The sequence below is a fragment of the Panthera tigris genome, chromosome A3, assembly GCF_018350195.1.
Source record: "Panthera tigris isolate Pti1 chromosome A3, P.tigris_Pti1_mat1.1, whole genome shotgun sequence".
Classification (NCBI taxonomy): domain Eukaryota; kingdom Metazoa; phylum Chordata; class Mammalia; order Carnivora; family Felidae; genus Panthera; species Panthera tigris.
Window position 1 is genome coordinate 40,570,409 of NC_056662.1, and position 21,078 is coordinate 40,591,486.

The 21,078-nt window shown below is 39.1% G+C and overlaps 1 protein-coding gene across 1 annotated transcript in view; it reads left to right on the forward strand.

Moving 5' to 3' along the window:
• The window catches only part of MACROD2 (mono-ADP ribosylhydrolase 2), a 2,018,887-nt gene that overhangs the window by 1,429,614 nt on the left and 568,195 nt on the right, over positions 1–21,078 (forward strand). Inside the window, exon 7 of the mRNA XM_042980930.1 lies at positions 17,784–17,814. Coding sequence (XP_042836864.1) covers positions 17,784–17,814 — 31 coding nt within the window. The remainder of the gene's footprint in view (positions 1–17,783; positions 17,815–21,078) is intronic.

Sequence of the window (21,078 nt, forward strand, 5' to 3'; positions counted from 1 at the left end):
CCTTTTGTCCTTAGTCTGAAGTTTCAGTAAAGAAAATCTTAATATTCTTCACAGTATTGATTCTTTTACTTTGTTAAAGAACTTAATTTAGGAATTTTTCAGAACTGATTTGGTCTGTTAATGAAAAAAAGAAAATCAGATTTTGAAAATCCTGTTCCATAGTCCCTTATCTCATTCTCCTTCTCAGGTAAATTTTGAAAGCCTGCATCCTGCCATGGATTTTTCATTAAATTTTCTCATTGGTCCCTGAAAGTATAAGATAAAACCATGATTGCATGAGTTAGGATAAATCTTATAGAAGAAAGTGATTTCCTCCAACCTCACATACAATATATTTAGCCTAATAACTTGGTGTTAGAACTGTTCCCAAATTACTTAGCTGGTAGTTCCTACTATCTGAAAATGGTAATTTTATGCTTTGACCACAATTAAGTTTTGAGTGTCCATGTAGAGCTAAGAGAAAAATGTGACATAGGAAATGCCAATGTTTTCTTACAAGTTTACCCTTCATTTTCCAATCCATAAAGCTTTTGTATTACCCGGTGAAGTGGAACCCCAGCCTGCAGGGGGATGTGCTCATAAGGCTCAATCGTGTGGTTTGTAGGCATCGTGAGAGTGGGGTTGGAACTGCCTTCACAAGGTGTTGCTATTCCTTACCTTTAGACACACCTGTGGCTGTGTGGAGGCTCTCAGCACCTTCCAACACTCTCCTTCTTGCCTCCCGCATTACTCCTAATACTCACTATCTAGTGGATGACAAAGAATGCCTGAAAAGTTCAGATGCTAAATCAATGGTAATTAGTTTCTCATTATTTCTCCAAAGGTGAACTGCTATTGGAAAAGAGTTGTAAATAATATTAGTTGTTGCTACCAGTTGGAGCCTCAAAATACCCTGTAATTTTATTTGTGTTAATGAGGCAAATGATGATTTCAGAATAGAGGTTGAGCAAATTCAAAGGGATTTAATTTTGCATGTGTACTATTGAAAAAAAAAGTTGAAATGGTAGGGAAAGATCAAGAAGGAAAGAAAATCCAACCCATTTAATAGAGGTATTTAATACCCTTTTATGTGTTGCCTTTCAATCGCACCATTTCTTGTCAACCAGTCATAATGTAGTAACTAAAACATCAAAACCTATGGGCTGAGTGAACAAAACATCCATACAGTGTTGTTTAAAGAAAACCCTTGTCTAAAATGATTTCCATTATGGCTGATTTATCTAGATGTATCAATTTCCCAAGGTTGTGGGGCCTCTGTAGACCCTGACTCTGTTTTCCACCTGGAAATTAACAGATCTTGGCACAGACACTGCACTATTTAAATTATTAAGAAACATCAGGGTAAAATTTTAGGCCTCTTAAAGACATAAAATGGACCCACCGAGGTCTCCCCTGACCAGTCCTTCTTCTGGGAAGCTTAGGAATTATTACGTGTAATGACTTTGCTAGTGGTTCTGGCCTGTGTAATTAAGATCCAAATATAACTCTATATTCATTCTACAACTAAATTTCTTATCTGGACAAATGACCCATTTATGAAAGCTCATAAAGTATTGTAGGCAAGTCATTACGTACTTAAAAATCTCCCTAATAAAATGTACCCAAAGACGTTCATATCTGCTTTGCTAATAATTTTCCGAAAATATCCCTTAACATAAGTAACTAGAAAAATACTGTATATTATTATTCAAGAGGAGAAAAATAGAATATAGATTCATAATTATAAATAAGTACCTTTCTTTGATTTCATCTAGTGAACATATTAGCATTTTTCTTCTATCATTTCAATTCCCAGATGTGATAGCAGAGTCACCATTACATCAACATAATCTTGCAAGCTTGTGCATTCACTGCAGAATGCAAAATGTCATGACATTTCTTATAGAAATATGAAACTTTTTTTTGCAAGTCTTGCTAAACATCAAAGGTGAATGAAAAGGATTCCAGGGCATACCAGAATTCTGAGTGGAAGAACTGGCGTGGCCAGACTCATGGAAATACACCATAGCTAAAGGAAACAGAAACTTTGTCTTTCCGTCACCTTATTAACTTCTCTAACGTTGTTGATTATGGAACTCCAGTCCTATGGAAATGGTCCAGTGTGCCTCCTTAAGGAGGACTCCCATCATACCAAACCAAAACAGGGAAAAAGTGGAGGTAGAGGCGGTAGAGGGAAGGAAATACTGCACAAGGGAAAACATTTATCGGTGGTTGGGAAGGGTTATTAAATATTAGGTTGAGAGTTCAAAGAATCTTTAATAGAATTTTTAAAAAATGTAAATTATTGAGAGATTTATGTTTCAATCTAAAGGCAGGACACAATAATTTATGTTTGCAGGTATTTTTTTTTAGGCCTTAATAATCTGTGCGTTCCAAGTATGATCAAGTTCTTGAAAGATTCTCAGATTACTGAATTATAGTTTTTGAGTAGAAGTAGTTCACAGAAATTATTCCATAGGGTTTTACTCTCAACCCAAGAAAAAACTCACTTGCAATTTTGACAAGAAGGGACACCTCAGCTTTTGTCTCAGCCTTCTCCCCACAAAAAAGCACCTGACTTGACTTTCACCTCACCAGGTAGCATGTTCTCAACTATATATGTCCACACATGTGGTTCATGGCAACCAATTAGCCTAAGTCAGTCACTTAGTATAGTAATTAGAAACATCTTAAGAAGCTGCTTTAAGCCTTACATAAAGCTATACATATTGCTGGATTTTTCTTTATTATGAAATAATTTTTTTTTTGAGCTCTACTTGGAGTTAAGCTGCCTGTTGTTTGTGTCTAAAGTTTTACTGATATAAGGGTTAACATGAGCAGAGATCAGAAGTGGGAAAGTTTAGTGAGGAACAATCTCAACTCTTGTTACTCAGAGTGGAGTCCAAGATCAGCAATACTAGTATCATCTGAGAGTTTGTTACAAATGCAGAAACTGAGACCTCAATCCAGACCTACTGAATCAGAATCTGCCTTTTAACAAATTCCCCTAGTGAAATGCCTACACAGTAATGTTTGAGAACTAGTATAGTCTAATTTCTGGAATACATTGACTACGGATCTAAAATATATTGGGGCACCTGGGTTCTCAGTTGATTAAGTGTCTGACTTTGGCTCAGGTCATGATCTCACAGTTCCTGAGTTTGAGCCCCGCGTTGGGCTCCACGCTGCCAGTGTGAAGCCTGCTTTGGATTCTCACTCCCTCCTCTCTCTCTGCCTCTCCCCCACTCACGCTTTCTCTCTCTCTCAAAATAAATAAATACACTTTTCCAAAAAATTAAAAAATAAAATAAAAGAAAGACATGACATGTGCATATAGAGACAGAAAAAATAGTCCCACTGTGAAACAGTTGAGATTCTGAAGTTGACATTTCATGTGAGCAGAAGGACAAGGGTATTTATCATGATGAAAGGAGTCCTGTGTTTAAACAGGGCAGTTTTGTGGGAAAGTGCAGGCATGGATGGAAGAGCATGGGCTTCATCATCTGTCCTCTTCCTGGTTTGTTACTGACTTCTGTGTAGCTCTGGAAGCTCTGCTTCTTCAGGTATCCATGTGTTAAGTGAGAACAATAATTTCCTCCCAGCCTTCTCAAGGTTGGAATTCATTCCATGCTATCTTGAAAAGTAGAACTTGAAGTGATATTATTGTCTAGTCACCTGCTACTATCAATGTACCCAGATCAACTACCTTAGCATCACCTGGGAGACTGTTAGAAATGCATAATCTCAGCCTGCCCCAGATCTACCTAATAAGAATTTGCATTTGAGCAAGATGCTCAGATGAGTGGATGCACATTGAAGTTTGAGAAGCACTGGTTCGTACACTTTCTGAGACAGTGAGCTTCCCATCCCAGGAGAAGTTCAGGTGGAGCCTTGTTGAGCCAGATCAGAGGTGGTAGGGAGGGGAACCATGCATGGGGTAGTTGGAACAGATATCTACCAAGGGCAGTTGCACCTGTAGGATACCTGTGCTTTTAGCAGAACCCTAAAATCCAGAAAAGTAGTGTGAAGATTGGCCAAAAAGGCTCCTTTATAGCTTCTGCAGCTAGGGATGAGGTAGGGATCTCATGATGAAATGTTAGTTGAAAAAGGTGGAGGAAACTTGGATAGCTCTTTGAAATTATGGGAAATAAATCTCTAGCATAGAAGCCTTGCCTAATCATTGGTTTCTCACTGTGTCCTCAAAAACCTTTCTCAATTACATCAAATGACATGTGTTTTATTAATATAGCTATTCTTTTCCATGTCAAAGATATGCCCCACTTACAGAGAATCCCAAAAAGAAGAAACAGTGATATGGAGAAAGAAGAAAACAGTGGGAAGAAATCCTTTTACACACTTGAAAGGAATATAATGCTTGGCTGTAGTAATAAGTTTCATCTGAGAGAGAATTACAACCTCTTATGGATGGTTTTTATTTTGTTTGTCTTTAATCAAGATGCAACTGTGAGATTGTGGTTAAAAAAATAAATCCTTCACTTTGTGAAATTATACTTTAAATGAAGTCAAAGTTTAGCAGAGCTGGTGGAAGCTAAAAGTATTCATCTCTAAATCAAGAATTGTTCTATCTATCCATTCATCCACCCATCTGTCCTATCTTGCTATATTTCACCCATCTATCCATGCATCCATGCACGTGTGACCCTCTCATTGACTCTCTTAGTGCATACATTAACTCCTTAAGGGTACAAAGACATTTAGTTTTAACTATTTCTTAGTGAATAATGGGTACGTCACATTCTGTAAAGCTTGGTCTTCTCATCCTGATGGTTTGTTCATCTCCCAGTGCTGCAGCCAACTCCACAGTGTATTCAACTGTGTATACACTGACCCTCAGTGTATACTTTGAAGGCCAGCTGCCTCCTCCCCTCCTTGTGGCTCTGGTAGAATTCTGGCTGGATTAATGCAGTGATCACTGGAAAATGTATACAAATAAGTCACATCCTGGGGCCTGAGCTGTCAGACATCTCCTTGCAAACTGGCTGCTCAGGTCTTTTTCTTTTTGCTTATTTCCATAATAGACTCCAGTTGATAAAACTCTTCACAGTGATTGATGGACCACAAAGCACAGCCATTTTCAGGCCATGAGTAGCAATTCTTGAACTTGGAAAATATGACCACGATCAATTTCCTTTTCCTTTTCCTTTCCTGCTTTCCTTTATTTTAGTCATTCCTACAGGGTGCGTCCTTCAGACACCTCTTTCTTAGTCATTATCCCCTAATTAATTCCCTTGTTAAATATAAAGTGTTCATTAGGCTTGACTAATGTCTTCCTTTGTGACTAAGGAAAGAAGAATTTATTACCTTTACATATTGACTCACGCTGCATAATCACAACTCATTTTATTTAAAGCCCTTATTCTTTCAAACCACCCTGTAGTTTAGGTCCCAGGCAACTGTCAATAGAATCTCACCTGACTCTCCTAAATATGAAATAGAGTCAAGTATTTGCATATATAATTGACTTAAGAAGTGGCTATATTCATATAGAAAACCATCTCTTTTTCTATATGATGTTTTCAAGTTCACACCGTGAAATTATGGAGGGGCTGAAATGAAATTGCCCATTTTGTGGAGAGAACATGCTGACATTGTAAGAAATGGAAGAGAGGTGTCAAAAAAGTCTGCAGGAATAAAAGTTACATATGTGTTGATAATCTAGAAATCTTCTGTCTTCATAATTGTGTGGTCTGTGACAGATTAACAAGCATAGACAAGAAAAGACCGTAGCTCATCTTAGTGGGAGACGGTCTGTGCTGGATATGAGGTGGAGGCAGGCTGGGCAACAATGGCCTGGTGCAGCAGTGGGGGTTGGGGGGAACCAATCTTGGTTACAATAAACTAACACAGTGGTTCTCAAAGTATCCTGATCGTCAGTCATCTGAATAGAACAGAGCAATGGTTCCAAAGTGTCCTAATCTTCAGTTACCCTGTTTAGCTAATCTTTAGTTTAACAGCAGATTTATCACTCTTTAAGATATGGTGGCTAGTGCCTAGATGGGTTTTCATGCTGCGTTCATGCTGATAAAGAGTTCTTCATCTCCAACCAGTTTTTTCTCAAGGACTGAAAGCATGCTCAGGATGGACTCTTCACCTGTCTCCATCTTCTCTCCTGACCTCACCACCTCTATGTTGCAGCAGGAAGTACAATAGAATTTTGAGTCAAGAACAGTAGGGTTTCTGTCTAACCTTCCTGTTGGCCACTGTGTGGCACCCTATCCCAGCTGGGGAGAGTAATAATAATGCCTCCTGTGAGTCTTACATGGTTATTTTGAGAGACAGCAAGGCCCATGTGAAACCATCCTGGAAGCTTTAGAATTTCTTAGGTGGCATCTTTATTCTTATTTGTTTGATTAAGCCATAGGAAGATAGAAACCTGATAGATAGCTGAAGCTTCTGGATACTCTGGTATTTTGTCAGTATCAATGGTCTATCAGTAAATACTTGTTGAATATGAATTTTCTCTCTTCCTTCTAAAAGCTGTTTGGTTTGTTAGTGAGGCCTGGAAGGAGATGTGAGACTGGTTGGCTGGGAAATTGTCGACTTACTCTATAGCGCCTAGTCCATAGACTCTTAGAAAATGTCACCTCATCATCTAAGTGTGTCAAGGCTTCTGGGTTGCTCCTCTATGAGAACATCTGTGTTCATTGTTTTGTGGTTATTTGTTGTTAATGGGTTTTCTTAATGTTTCTCTAGAAGTCATATCTTCAACTTTCTAATTAAGACAGATATTAAGACACAAACTTACTATTAAGAGAATTCAGGGACTGACTCAAAACCATGAGCTTTAGATTTGTATTAACAAAACTTTACATGGTGCACAATCTGTGTGGGGCCTTGTGCTTGGCATGGAAGACAGAGTCCCAGGGCCACCATTTTCTCCCTGAGTTTTCACTTTCTTTTAAAAGCAGTTTTTTTTAAAACATTTATTTACCATTGAGAGACAGAGAGGAAGAGTGTGAGAAGGGGAGGGGCAGAGAGAGAGAGGGAGACACAGAATCTGAAGCAGGCTCCAGGCTCCGAGCTATCAGCACAGAGCCCGACGCGGGGCTCGAACTCACAAACTGCAAGATCATGACCTGAGCCAAAGTCAGATGCTCAACCAACTGAGCCAGCCAGGCGTCCACTAAGTTTTCACTTTCTGAATTTCCTCCTAGTTGTATGTTCTTGACAGCCTCTCCTTGGCTCTGAGCCAGGTCTCAGTTGTTCAAGTTGTTCATGGTCTTGAGGATGCCCTTTCTTCCTTCTTGTGGCTTCACAAGGATTTGCTTGCTTTGTTTGTTTGTTTTTGTTTGTTTGTTTCTCATTCTTACCAAGACTGACTTGGGATGACCATGTATTTTATTTCCTTAGAGGTTCTCCCAAATTAACCCCCAGGTCTATTTTGGTTTAATGGTTTTACTGCCAGTGACATCAAGGTAAATAGTAATAACAGATGTCTTGGGTTGGTTCTCCAGAAGCAGACTCTGAAGTGAGGATTTGGGGAAAGGATTTATTAGGAAAATCCCAAGAAAAACTCAGGTGAGATGTGAGGCACTGGGACTGGAAGGGAAAGGTAGACTTTAGGCCAAATCCCAGGTGACTGCAAAATCCCATGGTGGTAGTTTCCAGATGATGAAGTCACACTTAGCATTTTTCTCAGTAGGGTAAGGGTATGCTAGTATTTATCCTACCCTTCCACACCCTGCTCATCAATCATTCATTAAGGACTAGCACTGGGATTTGACTTCCAGCCTCTTTCTCTTCCAAGTGCTCTAGCAAAGTGGGTCTATGATAGTTGCTGTGTGGGAGGCACCAAGGGCAGGGGCATGTGGGCATGGTGAAGGATGGGACACAGATGGAGCCCTGTACAGTCACAATGAGGAAAGCTCAAAGATCCACAAGTCCTATACTTCCAGTGCTCTACGTCCTCAGTGCTGTGAGCACACAATCCTTCATCCAGGAAGGCCTCTCCCTGCAGGCACAGTTAGATCTTGCCAGTGGTTTTGAGCTGTGGGCCATTCATACTCAAGTGGGTAATTTACTCCTCAGGGGATCTGAAATGATGACTCTTCTCTCAGTTTCTCCTGGCTCTGCCCAGGAAAGGTCATCACACAGCATTCCCACATACATACTCCTCACCCATGGGTGCCAGGGATGTAACATGGGCCTGATACCTGTCCTTAATTATAAGGAAGATGGAGAGGGGATACAAAATTAGAGGTAATTAGACTTTTGGAAAGTCATTGTTTTAGGGACTTTTTGTTCCAGTAGGAGCTTTCATATTACACAAGTGTTTTGCTGTTGATAAGAGGTTTTTTTTTGGGGGGGGGTTCTTTTTTGTTTTTTAAGCCTTTATTTACTCTTGAGAGAGAGAGACAGAGCATGAGCGAGGGAGGGGCGGGGGGGGGGGGACACAGAATCCGAAGCAGGCTCCAGGCTCTGAGCTGTCAACACAGAGCCCGAGGTGGGGCTCAAACTCACAAGCCTTGAGATCATGACCTGAGCAGATGTCAGATGCTCAACCAATTGAGCCACCCAGATGCCCCCATTTTTCTTTTTCTTAACCTTTGTTTCTTCCTTTTGCTTCTACATAAAGGGAGTTTACAGATGTAGACATTTTGGAACAGAATGAACATTCTTCTGGGTTCAGCAGGTTTATAGTGACCTGTTTGTGTTTTCACATATGTATAGTTTACAGTTAAACATTCCTACCAGTCACATGAGCAAGCTCGGGCAAAAAGAAAGTTTTTCTCTGTGCTTGTTCTGACATTTTGCATCCTAATAAATTCACAGTGGAACTAATCCAGCTGTCTTCTTGGAAAATATAAAGTTTGGAAGAGGATTGCTACTATTCATAGCTATGTAATAGTTTGTTTTATACTGTGTGGAGTTGTAGTTATAAACATGAAAGCAGCTGGCAATAAATGACTTTATGACAGCTATTTCCAAGGTATAATGAAGAAAACAAAAACAAAGTTATTGCTTATAATTATGGTGCCTGGGTGAGCTTGCACAATGTACTTCAAACATTTCACTGGCCAATTCCATGTGATCTCATTCACAGTCTCCTCTAAATGACCTTGGCCGTCAGGTTATTTAGCCTTGGAGATGGGAGTCTTTGCATTTTCCAGTGCAATTAGTTAAGGAGAGAGCATCCTTTGCTCTGTTCACCCATGTAATGTCGGTAAAAAGTGGAATTAAAGAATTTTCTTTATTATTGATGAGGTTTTATATGAGAAAAATAAATGTTTGAGGGCAGTAGATTGTAAATATTCTCAAAATTTTAAATGTACTTTTTTTTTAACCCAGTCGTTAAAGAAGTTAATTTCATTTCTAGAAATAGATCCTACTAGAATACTGTTAAGTACATAAAGGCAAGTCAAGAATGTGTATTGCAGGTTTGTTACAGCAAAAGTTACAAACAGCCTACATATTCATCAATGTGGCAATATTAGATGAACAGTGTAACCATGCCATAGAATAGTACAAACCTTACAAACATGAGGTGGATCAATGTGCCCAGACATTAAAGGGTCACCAAGATCGAGGACATGAAAAAAGAAAGCTAATATCAAAACATCAACTACAGGGAATGCTCTAATTTGTATAGAAAAAAAATATATGACAATGTTTATATATGCCCTAGAACTCAATTGTGTATTCATTCAAACATTCAGCTATTTTATTGAGTTCTAGGCTACATTTTAGGTGCTGGCGATACGACAACAAGTAACACCAAAGTCTTCTTGGGAGTTGCATGCCAGTGGGGGAACTGAAAGTGAGGACACAAAGAACAGCAAACAACTGTGTGTCAGGTGGTGTAGGAATCATAAAGACATACAAAGCAGCCTAAGGCAATAGAGGGTAATTTAGAGGCCAGAAAGAGCCTCTTTGAGGACGTGACATTTGATCAGAGATCTAAAAGGAACATGTGCCAGGCAGTGGGGACAGCGAGGCCAAAGTCCGTAAAGCAGGATTGTGTTTTGTGTGTTTGGAGAACAAAAGGAGGCCAGTGTGGCTGCAACTCTGTGAGCAAAGGGAAAAATGGAAGGAAAGGAGCGGGGAGAGGAAGCTAGGAGCCAGATCACTGGGAGCTTGAAGGCCATGGTCTGGACTTCAAGTTCTATTTACAGTGTGGTGGGAAGTGAGTAGGGAAGTGAGATCAGGAAAAGGACCCAATTTTATTTAGGCTTTAAAATGTAAATACATGGAGTGGGATGCTGCTCACCGTACTATTGACCATGATGGCCTTGGAGGGAGGGCATTCTAGTTTAGTGAGAGGAAGGGAGGGATGTGACTGTAGGAGAAGTTCTCACTGATTTCTGCCTACACCAGTCTTGTTTGAGACTTTGGAAATGTATTCAAACATTACTTATATAATTAAGAAGTATTAAAGGCAAAACATAGAATCAGTTATTCCTTATGCAATAAATAGATAGATAGATAGATCCCTTATGTAGTATTCCTTTCTGTGATCTTGAGCAGCTTTGCATCCATGGCCTTACTGGTCCCCCATGTATATTAAAAAGGGGTAATATGTTCTTTATCACAAGATTGTTCATGACAATGAATCAGATAATATACATAGAGCTCTTAGCCCAGTGCTTGGCACATTATGGTAATTTAAAAAATGGCAACTCTTATTTTTGCCATGCTGCCACCCCCCATGTCCAAACACTGTAAGGCACTCAGGATGCAATGAAATTCCTTGTCTCTCTGTTATCTTTATCCTGAGCTATAGAATATGATAAGAAGCCATTTTGTAGCATCATAGAATTAAATAGCTGAATAAAGCATTTAATCCAACTGTGCTCTTTTCATAGATGGAAAAACAGAGGCACCGAGAAGATACACTGGTGGTTCTCAGATTTAAAGCTAATGAGTGACTCTGATCTCTTGCATTCCAATTCATATTTCTACTGCGTTAGTATTTCCCTAATTTTAAACATTCACATTTCACCTTCTAATATGATGATTATCTAATATTTTAATTGACTCTTTAAGTACTTTTATTCTCAAAGGAAACTATAATATCACCCTAAGTGGAAAACCAGTATTCCTTCTTATAATTCATTACAATGACTTAGAGTTTTAGCATATTTATATGATTGCTTTTGCCACAGTAATGCTGTGTAACAAACAACCCCAAAACTTAGTGACATAATGACAAGCACATCTTCCTTGCTCACACACCTGTGGGTTCACAGGGATGACACAGCTGCCCTAGGCTGGTTTAAGATTCTACTTGTCTCAGCCTCAGGCTTCATGAGCTATGTTCTTCTCATCGTTCTCCTCTAAAGTCAGGAATATAAAAGTTCAACTCTAAATGTCATGTCTACTATTATCCCATTGACCAAACTAAGTCATATGCTCAGTCCATCATCAGTGATGCAAGGAAAATACATCTTCCCCTAGTGGAGCGACTGCAAAATCAGATGGTAAAGCATGTAGGTACAAGGGGGGATGAAGGCTTGAAAAAAGTAATGGGGATATATGGTATATCAAAATAATATGTAGACATTACAGTGAAATGAGTAATGACTATCTCTTTGCCATGTCAAAATATCTTGAATACTCCTAGAGTTAGGCATATCATAGTTTGAGAAATAATCAAATACCCTGCATTCTGGATAAGGTACTATGGCACAACCCACTGTGCTGATAAATAAACACCTAAAGACAAAGAATGGTACCCTGATGTTCATTGTTTCTAAGATGCTCATTTCCTTATAACCCATATCCTATCTTCTTTGAAAGTAGGATGTCTCTTATAGCCTGGGATATTTTACAGTCAATGATAGTCGTGGTGAGTTTTTGCTGCCTGTACATGGGTACACTTGGTTATCATTCCCAGTGGACTTACTGTTCAGCTGCAACCTCTTGACTTTCAGTCCATCAACCAATTAGGGGCCATATGAGAAGGAGGTGTGTGTTTGGCTGTTGTCTGAAAATTTTGTTGGCAACAGAGGTGGAGCCAGCTTCAAAATTTTCAGAGAAGGAGTTAGAAGCCTAGAAGAAACGTCCAGAGTCAACAGTGGAGCTCTTGTGAAGAACTGGATCAACAACACCTTTATTGAGAGCACAAAGATGAAACTGTGGAGAACTCTTTCCTATGACTCTGCAGTGGAAAGTGATTCAGAAGTATGGGACTCTGAATGTGGACAAGTTTTAGGAAAACTTAACCAGTTTATCTCTTTTAATCTATTCTTTAGAGCAAGATGTGATTTAAGAAATTATCTAAATAAAGGCAAACTAGCAATTTCAGTTAAGTATACAATAAAAATCTAAATGGTAAGAAAACGTGTTATATTTCAACTTATAGAGCTTCCTCTTAGGGGTACACAAAGTACAACAAAATAATGGTGTTTTTTACAATCAATGGCTTCCTCAGTGAAATGGGATATATAATTAAAAAATGGTTAAATGGAAGGTGTATCAGGTAACATGCTTTTGCTTGCAAATAATGGAAAACCTAACTAAAACCGACTAAACAATAAAGTGTTGGCTCAGCAATTGAAAGATTCTCAAGACTGGGAACACTTTACAGTTAATTTACACCAACAGCTCACAGATATCAGAACTCTCCATCTCTCCTTGTAGCTAAGGGGGATGTGTGCTACTTACTTAGTTCAATCGACACCTTCATGTGCAGCTGAAGGTGGAGTTAGTCCTACCCAGCTGGCAAGGCTGTTGCATAAGCAATGGGTAGATGCAAAGAACATAGATAAAGAAGAGAGAAAGTGTATGGAAACCAATTTGACAATAAACTTCATACATTGAAAAAATAAATTAATTAATTTAAATAAATAAATAAATAAATAAATAAATAAATAAATAAAACTTGATTTCTAAGGACTGGTGGTCCTGAAAAGTGCAAAAAAAAAAAAAAAAAAAAAAAGAAGAGAGAAAGAAATTCCCACTTTACAGGAAAGCATTAACCAAGAATCAAGGGTCAGGGAAAAGCAAGGGATGGTTATGATGTTGGCTTAGGGCTTATTGCCTGAGTTTTGAGGCACTATTAGAATCAAGATAAAGAAGGCAGTGGGGTATTTCCTTCCTTGCCCTCAAATGGAGAAGTGGAAATAGATGTTCAAGAGAATGGGAGGCATAGTCTACAGCCTTAAGGATTTCAGTGTTTTTACAAATATACTTGAAACCAACATGCTAGGTTAGGGAAGTATTTTCCAGGTAGTGGCTCAGTCTACAATTTCACAAAAGAAAAAATCCTGTCTCACTCTCCAAGTCAAATTATTATTTTCCCCCAAGAAAGCAAGTGCGTATTGACATAGAAAAATATGCTGAAAAGTCAAGTGTTACGAAACAAGTTTCTGATGGCTATATGCTGGGGCCTGATTAGCATGGAGACTTTTGCTCTTGGGGCTTCTGTAAGGAGAATATGGAGCCTTACAAATTAGGCTGGTGATGTCATTCCCCAAGTTCCACAGGTGACTGCTGAGTTATGTGCACTTGAAACAAACCAGGCTAATTGGCTGGGTTTTGGTACAATCTATCATTCTTCCACAGAAGAGGATTTTTGTGGGAGGTGGTTATGTTAACCACAACTTTGAAATAAAGAAATCCCATGCTACTCACTTCTGGTGACACCATCAGAAATTTATTATGGCAAAGAACACAGACTATGTGCTGTAAAATCCCTTAGATGAGCTCACTTGCTCACCTTCTTTCTCAATCTCTCTGTCTCTCCTCTCTCTCTTTCTCCCCCCTCTCCTGTCTCTCTCTACCTCTCTCCCTCCCTCCCTCCCTCCCTCCCATCCCTCTCCCTCTCCCTCTCCCTCTCCCTCTCCCTCTCCCTCTCCCTCTCCCTCTCCCTCTCCCTCTCCCTCTCCCTCTCCCTCTCCCTGTCTCTCAATAAAAAATGATTAAGGGAGGAGATTTAGTTTGGATGAATTACATGCAAGGTTGTTTTACATAAAACAAACTTTTTCCATGATACTGTATTTCAGTCTCTGCTTTATCATTGCTTTTTTGTTTGAATGAATGCAATAATATTACCAAAGCCATCCTCCATTACACCACCATTTGCCTTCACATTCAAGGCAACGATGTCATTTTCCGATGAAGCTATTTGTCCTTGTTAACAAAGGCAAGGCAGTTGGTACATTCAGACTCAATTACCAAGTTGCATGATTGATTCAAAGATATTGCTGGGAGCTGAGGCAAATGAAAGTTGCCATTAACTGTTCAGTATGTTCTCTTCTGCTAGATCTAATGGGAAAAAAAGACTCGTATAGCTGACCCTAAGAGGGAAACGGAAGGGAGTTAGATCAGTTACCAAGGAGGCAGACTCTGAGACAAAGATTATGGTGCAAGATGTTTATTAAGATGTGCCCTTGGGATCCACACCTGGAGAAGAGAGGGGAGGGAAGCAGGAGTGGGTAGAGGGAAAGATGTGCTGTGATGCAAGTCCAGTGATGGCTTCACTGAACCCGTTGGGAGCTCTGGAGCTGGTAGGGCCCTTTAGTGTTGCACTGAATTGAGCTAAGATGAACCAAGGCCTTGCCACTCTGTATTAACTAGTCTTTGGATGTGGACTGTCCGGAAGGAGTATGACCCTGAGTGGAGTAGCCCTTTGCATCTGAGGCAATCCCTGGAAGAGTTGATAGAGGCTGTCTGCTGACAGCACTGCTGGGGTCTAGACCCCAGATTCTAGGGCAGTTGTCCTCAACCAGAGATGATTTTGACCCTAAGGGACATTTGACAATGCCTAGGAATAGATTTGATTGTCACAACTGGGAGTGGGGGATGCCACTGGCATCAAGTGGATAGAGAGAGTCCAGGGATGCCACCAACCATCTCACAATGTACAACACAGCCCCCAGTAACAAAGCGTTATCTGGTCGGAAATATCAATAGAGCTGAGTCTGGGAAGCCCTGCTGTAGGGTAACAATTTCCCCTTGAGGGGGAGCTTGGTGGCCATGCCAGTGCCCACCTCAGGAATCAGCATTAATCGAGATATTACTATCTGTCAGATTCAATGCTCTGTGTTCCTTATTTCTCCTAAGCTTCCCCCAGACCCTTTGAAGTGAGTCTCATTTCCTCATTTGTTTCTATTTACTAATGAGGGAACTGATGTTCAGGAAAGTTCAGTAAACTACCCAACATCGTGAACTGGAAAGATGCCCAGGTGCAATTTACAGTGGGCTTGCTTGTCGAAAACATGCTATCTTCTGGCCTCTGCTTGATGGCTCCGTGTAGCAATTCTCAAACCTTTCTCTTTCTCTATTGCAATCACAAAAATGGGTGTTTACGTATTCAGTTCACTCTCATGGAATTCCTGGGGCATGACCTGTAGACTCACTTCCCTCTATCTCATTTAAAAAGCAGAGTGGAACATGAGTGAGCACGGCACACATGGGGATGACCCTGAATCCTCTCTAGTTTGTATTTGTATTTTCAGGTAGGCCATCCCTGAACTCTGAGCCCTTTCTATTACTATCAAATTGCTTACAGTGAGCATGCAGCTGGTTTCCATATGGAGAGAAAGGCCTGTCAGTGGTCTTGGTGAATGCCTTTAAAAAGATGAGAATATTTCCAGGAGGATTTGTTTCACACTCTCTCAGTCATTTGAGCGTCTGACTTCAGCTCAGGCTCAGGTCATGATCTCACAGTTCGGTTTGTGAGTTCAAGCCCCACATCAGGCTCTCTGCTGTCAGTGCAGAGCCCACTTGGGATCCTCTGTCCCCGTCTTCCTCTGTGTGTGTGTGTGTCTCTCTCTCTCTCTCTCAAAAATAAAACATAAAAAAAGAAACAGTAGCACTTCACTGTTCCTGGCGAAGGAACAGAAAAAAGAAACTTATCATTTTGCAGACATATAGGTGAGCTCAAGAGTCCAGTATTACTCTTTCTCAAACAAAATCACATAAATTGTGACTTTTTAAATAGGACATCCATGTAAAGGTAATAAACATACAGTCTATAAAAATGTTAAGGAAAATAAAATATAGTACACACTTAACCCAAAGATATAAAGAAAAAAGATAGACATTGCATCATTATTGAGCTCAGTAATAATGCTTGTTATTACAAACAGCTGCAGTTCTTAGATTCTGTAGCACAGTATCAGTCACATGTTTCAAAAATTCTGTCATCGATTTCTACAGCCCATTTCTATATGGTGAATGCTAGCATCTTCATTTTCAACTGAAAAATAAAAAGACCAGAAAGATGAAAACAACTTGATTAAATTTACACAGAGGTACATTGGCAGAGGACATTGCTATGCTCAGATCATGTTCCTCTGTTAGAGAGCCTAATTTAGAGTTAGCTGTATATTCACATTTGTTCCTACACTCTTTCAGTCAAATTCTTTAAATATTGCTAGGTAAAATATGGGGTCTTAGTCATTTGGGCTGCTATCACAAATTACCACAGACTGAGTGGCTTCAACAACAAACATTTATTTCTCACAGTTCCGGAGGCTGGGAAGTCTGAGACCAAGATGCCAGCAGATCTGGTTAAACCTGGAAAGGGGCTTGCAGATGGCTGTCTTCTCATCGTAACTTCTGGAGGGGAAGAGCAGAGAGTGCTAGCTCTCTTCCTCTTCTTATCAGAACTCCAACCCTGTCATGGGGCCTCTACCATCCCCCTCCTAACTTCCAAAGATTCCACCTCCAGATACCATCACGTTAGGGCTTCAACATATAAATTTGGGGAGACACAAACATTCAGTCCGTTGCATAAGGTATAAGCAGTAGTGTGTCTGTAAATGGTGAAAAAACTTGGGTGCCTTGGTGGCTCAGTCAGTTAAGTGTCTGACTCGTGATCTCTACTCAGGTCATAATCTCATGGTGTGTTGACTGCTTGGGATTTTGTCTCTCCTTCTCTCTGCCCCTCACCTGCTTGCATTCTCTCTCTCTCTCTCAAAATAAATAAATACAATTTAAACAAACCTGACTCTAAAAAATGAGTATGTATGTATATACATGTATTTAAAATTTTACTAATAAAAGGAATGTGTAACACACAACTTACAAATAAAAATAAAATATACAATATATATTACTTATTATATATAATACATGTATTATACATTTAATAATAAATTATTATAAATTCTATACAGCAGATTGATTCTTACAAAAAACTTTTGTAAATGTTACAAAAATTTTGCATCTATAGCCAACCTGTGGTTTCCACTGACCCACGAGTATGGTCCAATATGAAGGTTGATTAATGTTTTCAAGTTTTAAGCTACCAACATGACCTCTCTCTCTCTCTCTCTCCCTCTCAAAATAAATAAATAAGCATTTAAAAATTTATAATATATAATATACTTATATGTTATATAACATATATATTTATAAATGTATATGATATTTATATTATATATAATATATTATTCATTATTTATATTATATTACATATTATATAAATGTATAATAGGCATAGGTCTTCTCAAGAGCAGAGGTAATAGTAAAATGTGGCAAACTAATTAGGAAGTGATGAGATGATTTCTGAATATTTATTTTATATATAACATTTCATTGCAGGCTTATATGACTTAATTTCTTAATTATAACTAGATTTAACAGTTGGTTCACAAGATTCCTGGAAATTTGACAGTTGACTCTTGGGAGCTGATGTGATTGCTGCTGATAAGGAGAAGTTTTCAGTTTTGATACATCCATTTCCACAGTGTCTCCTTCTCCAACTGAGTAGGGTTTCAGAGGTCTGAGCATATGAATAGAGAACATCCCATATCAAGCAAATAGATACTGAAATAGATGATGTCAGCAAAGCTGTTCCTTTAAAATTTATTGTTATTTTTGTGGTTTATTCACAGGCATTTCCCTGCATCTCAACCGGCATTTATGGTAAGTGATCTAGCTTTTGATAATGTTTGTATTTCTTTATTTTGTTGTTAAAGACAAGGCTAACAGGAGAAATAAGAGGTCCTCTGATAGATATAGTTTTCTGTGCTTTAAAGAGACTCAAAAGACAGGTAGAGTCTCTGAGTCCTACTGTGGACTCTGAAGAGGCTATTCAGGTATTCTGTGTTCTTGGATTTTATTGTATTGGATACCACCTGTAATGATTTGATACACTGTGGCACAATGTCTCTGGTTAAATGAAAAATCTTGCTTTAGTAAGATTTGACCTCTAATAGGGTTTTCTTTCATAAAGTAAGGCTTTTCTCTTACGTGAATCATTATGCACATAAAGCCTAGCATTATCATTATTTTGTTGTGAGCTACAAAATAATGGAAGCATTGATATGTACGCACATGCATGTATCAGTATATTTAATTTAAAAAAAAAACCCTAAGAAGTGGCTGTTGATAAAAACAAATTAATTTTTGTGATCTTCACTTATATATTTTTAGTCTTGAGGGACTGTTTTAAATAGTGACTGCTTCACTTACAGATAGAGGCAAAATGTTCTTGTAATCACTTGTTTTCACTAACCTAAAGCTCTCTAAACATTATTTTACCTACAATGACATTTCCTGGTGCTTTTTTCCCTCAAGCCATTATTAAATCTGTTTTACAATATTAAGGTAACGTGGGGTTTAGTTTTCATTTTAGAGTTTTCTAATCAAGAAAAATAGATTAGACCCTTATGAACTCAAACTTCTCACATGGTGGCTCTTAACTGAAAAATAAAATATGTACAAATGTAAAGAAATAATTTAAATTCATCACTCCAGGGAAGAGATATCTAGAATGATGTCAAAGGTAGGAGATTTATTTCTTCTTAATATGGAATTTATTTTGAAGATCTTGGTGAGAATAAAATGGAAAACATAAGCCTGAATCAAATTAAATGAGGAAGGATTTGGTCACATCATTTAAGAATTTAAGGCATGCCTTTTTTCCTCTCTAGATTCCACTATAGCCTATGTTTATGGAAGCAATGGACACTGGGCTGGAGAGGGATAACTGGACCATCTGTATAATCTCTCTCATGGCAATTCTTCCTACCTTAGGGATGCCTAGTGAGAGATCTTAAATATTTGTTTAAAGGAAACAGTAAATGCAAAGTTTTGCCTGAGCAAGAGCCCACATCTCCCTTTCATCTTGTCTGGAGTCAAGCATCTCCTCTGCTTGTGCTCCCTCTCTCTCTAAAAATAAAAGAGAGAGAGAGAGAGAGAGAGAGAGAGAGAGAGAGAGAGAAGGAGGGAGAATCTTAAGCAGAATCCATCCTAGTGCAGAGCCCTACACGGGGCTCTATCCCACAACTCTGGGATCATGATCTGAGCCAAAATCAAGAGATGGCTCCTCAACCAACTGAGCCACCAGGCACCCAATTACTCCAGTCCTCTTGTGGACCATTTAGCATTTTGCAACTTGGAATTTATTTCCTATGTCCCTTGTGAAGTCAGCTTTCTGATTAGTCCTTGATTCTCTCCCGGTACCCATATATTATAGATCAGTCCTTCTCTCACTCTTGCTCCAAACCCTGGTCTGCTCTTCATTATCCAGATAAGTTTTACTTTTCTCTCAATTATTGGATTTGAAACAATACTTTATTTAAATAAATTGGTCCACAGCTCAAAAGAAAAATTTTAAAAAGGAAACAAACAAAATCCACAACACTTTGTAAGTCATGTGAGAATGGATCTAGAGAAAATATTCACAACAATCTCCTGGTTCTAGGTCCCCTCCTTTCTTAATATATTTTCTACCATACTAGATTAATTTTTTCTAAAATACCACTTGGTGCATGTTTCCCGTCTGCTCAGGAGCCTTTGATCATATTCCATTACTTGCAGGTTAACATTTACTCTTTCTGGACTGAACAATAGGTGCCTTATGTATCTCCCTAAACCAGTGCTTTCAAAATTTGTGAAGAGAGGGGCGCCTGGGTAGCTCAGTCGGTTAAGCCTCTGACTTCCGCTCAGGTCATGATCTCACTGCACCTGAGTTCAAGCCCCGCATAGGGCTCTGTGCTGAGAGCTCAGAGCTTGGAGCCTGCTTCAGATTCTGTCTCCATCTCTCTGCCCCTTCCCTGCTGGTTCCCTCTGTCTCTCTCTCTCTCTCTCTCTCTCTCTCTCTCTCTCTCTCCCTCTCCCTCCCTCTCTATCTCTCTGTCTCAAATATAAAATAAAAAAAAAATTTGTGAAGGGAGAAGACATCTCTTTCTCAAGGATGTGAATTGGTGTGCCAAGAAATTTGTATGTGCTTTGTTTTTATATCTGTATTTTTTAATTTATTTTGAGTTTATTTTGAGAATCCCAGGCAGACTCCATGCCCGTAGTGCAGAGCCCAATGTGGGGATCGAGCTCACGAACCATGATGACCTGAGCCGAGATCAAGTCAGGTGCTTAAACAGCTGCACCACACAGGTGCCCACTTTTGTGTCTTTAAAAGGATGATTTACTCTCCAGCATTTCCTAAGGTTATTTGACCTTTGTTATTTTCTCAGCTTTCTCAGGACTTGTGTTTTCTCCAGAATATAGCTGGAGAGATTTCTTATCATATACCCAGTGTGGACACATCTTCTGTCACCCTCAGATGAGCTGATAAGTCTCAGAACATGTTATATAACTTGCCAGGTTCAATCCTGTGTTCTTCCTTATAAGATGCTCACACATGCCCACATTCTCATATGCACACACACTCATACACACATGTGCGCTGAAATCACACAGACGTTGACCACCACTGCTCTTTCCCCCATCCCCAAATAAAGACATACTGTGCACACTTAGGCAGGCAACTATTAATCTCTGAGAAGTCTTGAATATGCCAACTCTTAGTGGTCATTATATCTTTTGAAATCTTTCAGCATTATAATCCGAACAATTAACAATGGCTCTTTCATATTTGTCCCATAGATGTTTGTTTATATATCCTGTGCTCACAGCCAGTTTGGAATTCTTTAGTGAGCATGGATTCACTTGTGCATATTCTGTGCACAGCCAGTGCCTAGTGTTATATCTATAGGACAAGCTCAGCAAATATTTGCTGTTTGATAACAAGGATAATGATTATAACCCAAAGTGTTGCCTAACTGAAGATACACAAGAAACAGAATTGTTGATTGGCAAAATAACTGATAGAGAAAGGCTTCCTAGTCAGTATTTTCCTGATGGACAAACATCTCTATTTGAGGAAAAACAAATATGCTTCTCAAA